General features: G+C 37.6%; 1 protein-coding gene across 1 annotated transcript in view; it reads left to right on the top strand.

The window, feature by feature from the left end:
• Positions 1–12,500, top strand: part of cd276 (CD276 molecule) — a 133,205-nt gene that overhangs the window by 93,373 nt on the left and 27,332 nt on the right. Inside the window, exons 6-7 of the mRNA XM_081372147.1 lie at positions 172–225; positions 9,333–9,370. Of these exons, the coding sequence (XP_081228273.1) occupies positions 172–225; positions 9,333–9,355 (77 nt within the window). The 3' untranslated portion in view covers positions 9,356–9,370. The remainder of the gene's footprint in view (positions 1–171; positions 226–9,332; positions 9,371–12,500) is intronic.

Genomic DNA, 12,500 nt, shown 5'->3' with positions numbered 1-12,500 from the left:
TAGTAGACTACATCTCAGAAAAAATTAATGTTTGATATTTTCAGATGTTCCTGAACTGTGTTTTTCCTCAGTGTGTGTGAAGGCATGACTGTGCATAATGTGACAGCTGAAACTGCACATGTATTTGGAGACCATAAACTCATTCCTTCTGATCTGTTTTTCTCTTTACAGAGGAAGAAGCCAAAGAACTTGAGGAAGCCAAAGAATTAGAAGAAGCCAAGTCAGGTCAGTTGCCTTATCTATTTTATGTATAAATGTACAGAATGATAGTTGTGTGTTCTGTAAAGACTGGTGTGACATCACTTCGAACGAAATCCGGCCGTAAAGTAGTTCGTTTGGAGTTCCAGGAAAGTATAAAGTCGCAATTGCGAGTTATAAATTCAGAATTGCGTGATATAAATTTGCAATTAAGAGTTATAAAGTCAGAATTGCGTAATATAAAGTCGCAATTGCGAGTTATAAATTCAGAATTGCGTGATATAAAGTTGCAATTACGAGTTATAAAGTCAGAATTGCGTAATATAAAGTTGCAATTGTGAGTTATAAAGTCAGATTTGCGTAATATAAAGTTGCAATTGCGAGTTATAAAGTCAGAATTGCGTAATATAAAGTTGCAATTGTGAGTTATAAAGTCAGAATTGCGAGTTATAAAGTCAGAATTATGTGATATAAAGTTGCAATTGCGAGTTATAAAGTCAGAATTGCGTAATATAAAGTCGCAGTTGTGAGTTATAAAGTCAGAATTGCGTAACATAAAGTCGCAATTGCGAGTTATAAATTCAGAATTGCGTAATATAAAGTTGCAATTACGAGTTATAAAGTCAGAATTGCGTAATATAAAGTCGCAATTGCGAGTTATAAATTCAGAATTGCGTGATATAAAGTTGCAATTACGAGTTATAAAGTCAGAATTGCGTAATATAAAGTCGCAGTTGTGAGTTATAAATTCAGAATTGCGTGATATAAAGTTGCAATTACGAGTTATAAAGTCAGAATTGCGTAATATAAAGTTGCAATTACGAGTTATAAAGTCAGAATTGCGTAATATAAAGTTGCAATTACGAGTTATAAAGTCAGAATTGCGTAATATAAAGTCGCAATTGCGAGTTATAAATTCAGAATTGCGTGATATAAAGTTGCAATTACGAGTTATAAAGTCAGAATTGCGTAATATAAAGTTGCAATTGTGAGTTATAAAGTCAGAATTGCGTAATATAAAGTTGCAATTGTGAGTTATAAAGTCAGAATTGCGTAATATAAAGTTGCAATTATGAGTTATAAAGTCAGAATTATGTGATATAAAGTTGCAATTGCGAGTTATAAAGTCAGAATTGCGTGATATAAAGTTGCAATTGCGAGTTATAAAGTCAGAATTGCGTGATATAAAGTTGCAATTGCGAGTTATAAAGTCAGAATTGCGAGATATAAAGTCGCAATTGCGAGTTATAAATTCAGAATTGCATAATATAAAGTTGCAATTACGAGTTATAAAGTCAGAATTGCGTAATATAAAGTTGCAATTACGAGTTATAAAGTCAGAATTGCGTAATATAAAGTTGCAATTGTGAGTTATAAAGTCAGAATTGCGTAATATAAAGTTGCAATTGCGAGTTATAAAGTCAGAATTGCGTAATATAAAGTTGCAATTACGAGTTATAAAGTCAGAATTGCGAGTTATAAAGTCAGAATTGCGAGTTATAAAGTCAGAATTATGTGATATAAAGTTGCAATTGTGAGTTATAAAGTCAGAATTGCGTGATATAAAGTTGCAATTGTGAGTTATAAAGTCAGAATTGCGTAATATAAAGTTGCAATTGCGAGTTATAAAGTCAGAATTGCGTAATATAAAGTTGCAATTGCGAGTTATAAAGTCAGAATTGCGTAATATAAAGTTGCAATTGCGAGTTATAAAGTCAGAATTGCGAGATATAAAGTTGCAATTAGTTATAAAGTCAGATTTATTATAAAGTCAGAATTGCGTGATATAAAGTTGCAAATGCAATTGTGATATAAAGTTGCAATTGCGAGTTATAAAGTCAGAATTGCGTAATATAAAGTTGCAATTGCGAGTTATAAAGTCAGAATTGCATGATATAAAGTCGCAATTGCGAGTTATAAATTCAGAATTGTGTAATATAACGTTGCAATTGCGAGTTATAAAGTCAGAATTGCGTGATATAAAGTTGCAATTACGAGTTATAAAGTCAGAAGTGCGTAATATAAAGTTGCAATTGCGAGTTATAAAGTCAGAATTGCGTAATATAAAGTTGCAATTGCGAGTTATAAAGTCAGAATTGCGTAATATAAAGTTGCAATTGCGAGTTATAAAGTCAGAATTCCGTAATATAAAGTTGCAATTGCGAGTTATAAAGTCAGAATTGCGTAATATAAAGTTGCAATTGTGAGTTATAAAGTCAGAATTGCGTGATATAAAGTTGCAATGCGAGTCATAAATTCAGAAGTGCGTGATATAAAGTTGCAATTACGAGTTATAAAGTCAGAATTGCGAGTTATAAAGTCAGAATTATGTGATATAAAGTTGCAATTGTGAGTTATAAAGTCAGAATTGCGTAATATAAAGTTGCAATTGTGAGTTATAAAGTCAGAATTGCGTGATATAAAGTTGCAATGCGAGTCATAAATTCAGAAGTGCGTGATATAAAGTTGCAATTACGAGTTATAAAGTCAGAATTGCGAGTTATAAAGTCAGAATTATGTGATATAAAGTTGCAATTGCGAGTTATAAAGTCAGAATTGCGTAATATAAAGTTGCAATTGTGAGTTATAAAGTCAGAATTGCGTGATATAAAGTTGCAATGCGAGTCATAAATTCAGAAGTGCGTGATATAAAGTTGCAATTACGAGTTATAAAGTCAGAATTGCGAGTTATAAAGTCAGAATTATGTGATATAAAGTTGCAATTGTGAGTTATAAAGTCAGAATTGCGTGAAATAAAGTTGCAATTACGAGTTATAAAGTCAGAATTGCGTGATATAAAGTCAGAATTGCGAGTTATAAAGTCAGAATTGCGTGATATAAAGTTGCAATTGCGTAATTGCAACTTGATATCACGCAATTCTGAATTTATAACTCGCTATTGCAACTTTATAACTCGCAATTCTGACTTTATAACTCACCATTGCAACTTTATATCTTGCAATTCTGACTTTATAACTCGCAATTCTGATTTTATAACTCGTAATTGCAACTTTATATCACGCAATTCTGACTTTATAACTCGCTATTGCAACTTTATATCACATAATTCTGACTTTTAACTCGCAATTCTGACTTTATAACTCACAATTGCAACTTTATATCACATAACCACTTTATATCAACAAACCTCTTCTTACCCCTACGCGAAGAACAAAAAACAACTTGACTGCGATCAAATCAGGACCTCAAAAGTCTTCACAGCGAAAAGTAGAAGTATAGTATCAAAAATGCAATACATTTATTAAACTCACAAAAAATGGGACAGTATCTACCATTTTAAACACATTCCCTTGGTGGATATCTCTTCTATTAATGCTAGCTATTCTGGGCTCTGGCTCCACAGCACAAAAAAGAGTCATGGTTCAATCTCTTAATGACCCTAAATGGCGTTGTGGTAATTATGATATTTAATGCAACTGTGAAACGAATGTGAAGAGTGCAATAATAGGACTCTAGAACTAAATAGATTTGATCTCGTTCAGCTTAAATCCATCTTTAGTCCTTATGATTCTTTTTTCCGTGATCTGTAGCTCTCTGAAAATGGATCGCGGTGAGAATTCACGAGCGTTTCTGGCTAAATCGGCACGGCTGTCGAGAAGAACGAGCCCCGTCTCTCGCCTCAGGTGAAGGCCAGAGTAAACGCTGGCAGAGTCCAGGTTCTGCTCCCCCTGTGGCTTTAATGTCATTAAAGATTCATTTGACTCCTTTAGTCTGATTGAATTATTCAGCCTGGCCATGAGCAGTAGAGTTAATACTATGAGATTTTAATAAGCAGGCAGGTGAAGAGGGTCAGAGAGAGAGAGAGAGAGAGAGAGAGAGAGAGAGAGAGAGAGAGAGAGAGAGAGAGAGAGAGTGAGCGATGTGTCCGCGGTAATGGGGGTCTCATGAATATTTCACATGTGACGAGTGTCAGATGTGTGTGTGTGGATGACGTGACGAGTGATGCTGGCGGGGGGAATCCGTCAACGCTCTAAACTGACTGCTTTTGTGTCAGCAGCTTTTAATTTGACTCGTGTGTCTTGATTGGTCCGTTAGTCCCGTCTGCTGATGTGAGTGAATGTTTTAAACGGTTTTGATCTCAAGCTCTGATGGAGACAGTGAGAGAAACAGTCGATGAGGAACACTGCAGCTTCCAGCAAACTCAACTACATTTTGTAAGTTTTAAAAAGAATGCAGTCTCGTTTTTTGTTAACCCTATAAACTTAATTCGACAGATGCATGCATTTAATAATTAATATATTCACGTTGCAAAATATTGTCAGGAAGTTGTTGGCATGCCCACTTTTGACATTTAATAAGCTTCATTACCACATCCAACCTGGCATCTCATTTGCCTAAATGTTTGTGGCTGTGTTTGCCAGTAATAAGGAGAGGTATAGAGATCAGGGTTACTTGAGTAAACTAAAACTGTTTAAAAATAAATACATTGTTAATTAAAATAAACATTAAATGAAGAAAAAAAAAAAAAAAAAAAACGTAATCTTATTTTATTTCTAATAGTTGCCAATGCAAGATTTATGTACTAAAATAACACTGCAATAAAACTATATCAACATATTTAAAATCAAAATAATAACAACTATCTCAATGATACTAAAATAAGAATCAAATATATTCTAGTGTTATTTGTTTATATTTCTTCATAACTAATTTGCTGTATTGATTTTCATAGGCTAAATGATTAATGAAAAATATATTAGCATATTAGTTTTATTCTACCTTCCCGGTAGGTAACGAACCCCTGAATATTATTATTACATTACTCTTATATGTCATTTTCATAATATCTGATATTAAGTAAAAATGACTGAATCCTGTCAGCCGCTCTCATTCTGCTTTTGTCAGTTTAATGTTTCAGATATGAGTGAGAAATTTAGACAAGAGTGTAGCAAAGTTGAAATGATATGAACAATTACAGTCTTGAGTAAAATGTTCAGGAGTCGTGTTAAATTCCCCGTTGTTGGCAAAGACTTTCCACTGAACCATTTTAACCGGTTGTAAGCTTGTTTTTCTTTTTTATTATTTAAGAAACATAAAGAAACATTCCACAAATACAATGTTGACAGGTTATGAACAGTCTACAAACAAGGCCATTTAAACTACATCTGTGGAATATTTTATTGTACAGAATACATTATTATTAAAACCTTAATAAACTGTTACAGATTGGTTTGGGTTTGTTGTTGCTTTGACATTATGAGGTTTTAAACCTACCTAGGAGGTTTCACAACATTTCTGAAACTTTTTTTTTTGTTATATATATATATATATATATATATATATATATATATATATATATATATATATATATATATATATATATATATATATTTTTTTTTTTTTTTTTTTTTGTTGCAGGTGTGGTACTAGAACATTTTGTACTGCAGTGTTTCCGACTGGTAACCAAAATGCAACGTTGTGTAAAAGCGTTCTGTTCTGGGTTGTTTCATTTTCATGTTCAGTTTAGTATCTGCAGTCTCCTGCTGCTTTCAGACGTTTCCTCCCTCACCATCTGGTACTTTCTTTCTGCAAACTGATGATTGTCCTCATCCGGCAGATCCATTGAGCTCATGTCTTTACAGTAGTTTCGCCCAGAGGAAAGCCTCTGTAAACCTCCAGCGACGCCCCAAACTCTCCGCCTGCTACTGTAGCCACGCCCCAAACTATAATCCTGCTACTGTAGCCACGCCCCAAACTCTCAGTCTGCTACAGTAGCCACGCCCCAAACTCTCAGTCTGCTACAGAAGCCACGCCCCAAACTCTCAGTCTGCTACCGTAGCCACGCCCCAAACTATAATCCTGCTACTGTAGCCACGCCCCAAACTATAATCCTGCTACTGTAGCCATGCCCCAAACTCTCAGTCTGCTACAGTAGCCACGCCCCAAACTCTCAGTCTGCTACAGAAGCCACGCCCCAAACTCTCAGTCTGCTAAAGTAGCCACGCCCCAAACTCTCAGTCTGCTACAGTAGCCACGCCCCAAACTCTCAGTCTGCTACAGAAGCCACGCCCCAAACTCTCAGTCTGCTACAGAAGCCACGCCCCAATCTCTCAGTCTACTACAGAAGCCACGCCCCAAACTATAATCCTGCTACAGTAGCCACACCCCAAACTATAATCCTGCTACAGAAGCCACACCCCAAACTCTCCATCTGCTACAAAAGCCACGCCCCAAACTATCATCCTGCTGCTGTAGCCACACCCCAAACTCTCAGTCTGTTACAGTAGCCACACCCCAAACTATAATCCTGCTACAGAAGCCACGCCCCAATCTCTCAGTCTACTACAGAAGCCACGCCCCAAACTATAATCCTGCTACAGTAGCCACACCCCAAACTATAATCCTGCTACAGTAGCCACACCCCAAACTATCTTCCTGCTACAGAAGCCACGCCCCAATCTCTGTCTACTACAGAAGCCACGCCCCAAACTATAATCCTGCTACAGTAGCCACACCCCAAACTATAATCCTGCTACAGAAGCCACGCCCTAAACTATAATCCTGCTACAGTAGCCACACCCCACTATAATCTTGCTACAGTAGCCACACCCCAAACTATCATCCTGCTACATAAGCCACACCCCAAACTCCATCTGCTACCGAAGCCACGCCCCAAACTATAATCCTGCTACAGTAGCCACACCCCAAACTATAATTCTGCTACAGAAGCCACACCCCAAACTCTCCATCTGCTACAGAAGCCACGCCCCAAACTATCATCCTGCTACAGTAGCCACACCCCAAACTCTCAGTCTACTACAGAAGCCACGCCCCAAACTATAATCCTGCTACAGTAGCCACACCCCAAACTATAATTCTGCTACAGAAGCCACGCCCCAAACTCTCCATCTGCTACAGAAGCCACGCCCCAAACTATCATCCTGCTACAGTAGCCACACCCCAAACTCTCAGTCTACTACAGAAGCCACGCCCCAAACTATAATCCTGCTACAGTAGCCACACCCCAAACTCTCCATCTGATACAGAAGCCACGCCCCAAACAATCATCCTGCTACTGTAGCCACACCCCAAACTCTCAGTCTGCTACAGTAGCCACGCCCCAAACTCTAATCCTGCTACAGTAGCCACACCCCAAACTCTCAGTCTGCTACAGTAGCCACGCCCCAAACTATAATCCTGCTACAGTAGCCACACCCCAAACTCTCAGTCTGCTACAGTAGCCACGCCCCAAACTATAATCCTGCTACAGTAGCCACACCCCAAACTATAATCCTGCTACAGAAACCACAACTTAAACTCTCCATCTGCTACACAAGCCACGCCCCAAACTATAATCCTGCTACAGAAACCACACCCCAAACTCTCAGTCTGCTACAGTAGCCACGCCCCAAACTATCATCCTGCTAGAGTAGCCACGCCCCAAACTATCATCCTGCTACAGAAGCCACGCCCCGCCCCAAACTATCATCCTGCTACAGTAGCCACGCCCCAAACTATCATCCTGCTAGAGTAGCCACGCCCCAAACTATCATCCTGCTACAGAAGCCACGCCCCACCCCAAACTATCTTCCTGCTACAGAAGCCACGCCCCAAACTATCTTCCTGCTACAGAAGCCACGCCCCGCCCCAAACTATCATCCTGCTACAGAAGCCACGCCCCAAACTCTCAGTCTACAACAGAAGCCACACCCCAAACTATCAGTCTGCTACAGTATCAGTTTTATGATGGGTTTATGATGAAGGTTAATGATGTCACGCGTTGGAGTAATAACTACTTTTAATGAATCTGTTTGAGATTGAATTAACGCTAGAAGTTTTGCTATAAATTACAAACATTATTTTGCTGTATTTCCAGATTCAATGCTTGTTCTTACACACTAGAGCTCGTTCACACATGCACACTCTTCAAAAACGGTGCTTTAAATCTCTTGACAAACTAAAAGACGTAAATGACATTTGTATGTATTCTAAATAAAAGATATCGATTGTACTGAATGTCAGCTTGCTTATTTTGCTCAAGATCAGGATTTATTGAGTCCCCATGTCATGCAATCTAGAAACTCTTCTTCTAACCACAGGTCGAGATCTGTCGCTCAAACACACAACTCTGCGATGCTGTTTGCGAATGTTCGTTGGAACGATGGGGTTCGGGAAACACCGACTCGTTGAACTGTGATGATAATGACGGAACTTGCGATCATAGTTGGCTAACGATGCTTTTGGGAAACACACCCCTGAGCGGATGCTCTCAATGTCCTGATGGTTCCTGAAGGGCTCAATATTTACACTTGTGGGTGAGATAAACTAATAATAGTCGAGTAACAATAACCTGGGTAAAAAGAATGCATAAAAAAAAAAAAGTCTTACATGTGTCACCTTTAAATACACAGGCGGGATGAGGGAACTAAACAAGACACAGGTGAAAACAATCAGTAACCCTAGAGACAAACAAGGACATAATTCAAAACTATATCAACAAACTAATCAGAAGAACTAAAGAGAGGAGAACCGAAGAACACAGACACTATACTGACAACATCAGTCATACTAAAACAACTGTTCCAAGCGTTTAGACTTACGACGTTTGGCAACAAGGCAATAAACGGAGCGACCCGAGCCGTAGCTAGGGATCAGAATGACGTAGAGACCTTAGGCCAGACAGAAGGGAGTATTCGTAACACACGGACACACTCTCTCCCACTGTCATTTCTACTTTCCATTGACGTCATCATTATAGACTTTTTCATGCCATTCATGCAGAGTCTGTCTGGCACGGTATTGCAACCCTTGGCAACTGAACTGACCACCCCAGGGATCTCCATTCATCCGACTCCTTCAGACCGGCTGTGTTTGCCCGTGTGTGTGTGTTTTGTTTGCATGTATTGTGTTGCTTGCTCACAGTTAAATGTCACATACTGTGGCACCTCTAAAAAACAGCAACAGAAAACACCGGTCTAGTGTTTGAGTGCTGGGCAGGTTGTAATGATGTTGGGTGTGTAGACTGCAGTTTGCTCTCCGGGGAGTACGAGTCTGAGATGGTTGTTACTTGCCCACACGAACTCAATACTGCTTTTTTTACTAGCTTTGAGTTGTTTACCTCGTCTTTTCCCCCCACATCCTTAAAGAAAACTCTTTCCTTCTCTCTGTTTCAGCTGCAACACCTCTAAAGAGCTAAAGTTGGAGACCACAGGTACGTCTCTGTTTGATTGAGCCCCAACCAAGGTATTTTACTGTTTTCAGTGGTGTGTTTATGATTTTTATAATTTTTTCTGTACATTCTCTGAAATTTTCACTGAAATATCATTATATAAATATTATTATATTTATTATCATCTTTATAATTATATTATTATTATTTCAGGGTTAAGCAAAATTCAGAATTTTGTTATAATCAAAACAAAGCCGATAATTAGAACATTCTGAGAAATTATAATATTTATTGCATTATGGTCTGATTATTTTATTAAATACAACTTTATAAATGTAACATTTTAATTTAATGTATTGTATACAAATGTGCAAATAGTTAATGAATTCAATGCATTTAAAAATGTAAAATATTTATACATATAATATTTTATATAATATTTGTATATAATACAAATTTCTATAGGTTTGATATTTCAAAGACTCTGGAAATCCCACATATGTTGTGTCTACAGTTATTGGTAATTCAGACTGCTAGAAATTTCTAGAAATTATTACAATATTAGTATTTTTAATATATTATAACATAAATGTACAAACATGCAATTATTTGAATACGTTTAAAATGTAATATATGTGTGTGTGTGTGTGTGTGTGTGTGTGTGTGTGTATACTGTATGTAGGCCTATATAATACACATTTCTATATGTTTGAATTTCTATTTAAACCTGGAAATGCCACAATCATACTGAAAGATGAAAGTAATTCCTACAAATTCTTCCATTATTACTCCATCTTAATTCCGCTTAAATTCTGCATTCTGCATTCTGCTGCCTCAACTGAGATTCAGGAATTGGATACTGTAGCATTTTTAATTCCGTTCTGAAAGTGTTTTCGAGCAGCATGTTCTGTGGCGATCTTTCCATTTGAGTAAAGCGTCATTATCTTTATTCCGTGAAGGACGTTCAGAAGCTCCCAAAGTCTTGACATTCCGCTTCGGATAATATCCACCAGGTCAATGGTTGCCATGACGGATTCATTTGAGTGTCAAGTCATTAAAGTGTCCTGGTGTCCTGCTCCTCATGCTAAGCCTGATTACTGCTGATCTCCAGCACTTTCAATCATTACAAAGGTGCAAACGTGTAGGGCCGAGGTTGCAGGAAAAAATCCATTTGAAAGAGAGGGGAAAAAAAGCTTGTTGCTAAGACAAGGAAATTAAACGTCATATTTTGCTTTCCCAGACACGAGGGAGGCAGACTGACATCGACGAGTCACACTATTTTTAACTGCCGCTCTCACGACTTAATTACAAAGTAAAGAATATGCGAATCTGTCTGTCGTGTGAGAAATTGGCATCGCGGTTTTAATCGGAGAACATGCCAGGACGATGTCCAGGGACATTAGCTTATGTTCAAACATCGTTTAGATCAAAGCAAAGGAAGTAGACGTGTCCATCATGTGTAAAGTAAGCGGGCTTGCTGAGATGAGGAACGTTGCATTGAGTTTGGAGGTAATTTGGTGAGTCCTGCTTGGTTTAGTTTAGTTTTGCGAGCGGATTCGGTGACCCACTGCCCCCTGTGATGTCCAGTGTGCCCAAGGCAACCTGCACTGCTTTGTTTCCAGATCTGTGTTTGTTTGCACTGGGCTATTTTTGGAAATTGCATCATGAACCGTTGCAAAAGGCCTGAGGCGTCGCCGTGTTTCAGAACATTATCCTTCTCTGCTGTTTTTCTGAGAACTGTGGATGTGGTTCATAATGACTGGACATTCATATCAGATAAATCTTTATTCAGGGGATAAGATGTAATTAAATTTTCACTCTCTTTCTCTATATATATTACTAATAGTGGCAGTAAAGAAATTTGTAATAAGATTTATATTTCAAATAAATGTTGACTTTTTAAACTTTCAATTCATCAATGCATCCTGAAGAAAATGTATCACGGTTTCCACAAAATTATGAAAATCATCAAATCATCAAATTAGAGTGATTTCTGAAGGATCATGTGACACTGAAGACTGGAGTAATGTAATGATGCTGAGAATTCAGCTTTGATCACAGGAATAAATGACACTTTACAATATTTATTCACATAGAAAACAGATGATTTAAGTTGTAATAATATTTCACAAAATTGCTGTTTTTACTTTGATCAAACAAATGCAGCCTTGGTGAGCAGAAGAGACATTTAATAAATCTTACCATCCCCAAACATTATTCACAGCAATGGTTGTTTGCAAAATTTGTTTCATAGATTGATTTACATTATATTAATAATAGATCATATTCAAATATGTTTAACACCATCACATTTAACTGTATTTGACCTGGACACTTTACAGTAAGGTGAAATGCAGTTTAGTGTGACTGCTGTGGTTAGGGCATCTTCTGGAAGATAGTTATTGTTGTGGGGGGCATAATAGCAATATTACCACTGTAATATTGTGCTCAAATTAGTTTTGTTTCTTATTACAGTTCTGGCAACAGCCCTTTGAATGAGCTGCAACCAATGGTCTTTTTGGGAAAGCTGGCGATGAGTAGCATTTGCTGTACAGTCTGTCCTGCTGGTAATGAATTTGTGAGTTAGCTGGTGTGTGTGTGTGTGTGTGTGTGTGTGTGTGTGTGTGTGTGTGTGTGTGGTGGGCGTTCTGGCGCAGTATGGCTGCCGTCGCATCATCCAGGTGGATGCTGCACATTGGTGGTGACTGAGGAGATTCTCCCCCTTCCATGTAAAGCGCTTTGAGTACCTAGAAAAGCACTATATAAATGTAACGAATTATTATAATTATTAATTTTTGTGAATCTTGTTTGCATGTTTTAGATAATGATAATAAGCTGTTTTAGTGATTGATTTGAAATGACTACTGAAACCAAGTTTTTTTTTTTTAAAACAGGAGAGGTCCAAGGACCGAGCCCTGAGGGTCTCCACATGCATGGAGGTCTAATTAGATTCGTAGTTTTTTGTAGATTCATAGTCCTATCCAGTTTTCTAGTTTGTCTAAGTGCAAATTGAGTTCAGCAGTGTCAAAAGCAAATATTTTTGCTTGAATCAATATTTTCATTGTTTGTCTTTACGAGTGGCGTCACTGTGCTGCGATCTTATTGGAAACCAGATGGCAAATTGACCAAGTAGCAATTTATTTTAGGAATTTGTTCTGCTAATTGAAAACCA

Source organism: Scardinius erythrophthalmus, assembly GCF_964197995.2.
Source record: "Scardinius erythrophthalmus genome assembly, chromosome: 8".
Taxonomy (NCBI): Eukaryota; Metazoa; Chordata; class Actinopteri; order Cypriniformes; family Leuciscidae; genus Scardinius; species Scardinius erythrophthalmus.
The sequence above is the reverse complement of the archived record's forward strand: the minus strand, read 5'-3'. Positions and strand labels throughout refer to the sequence as shown.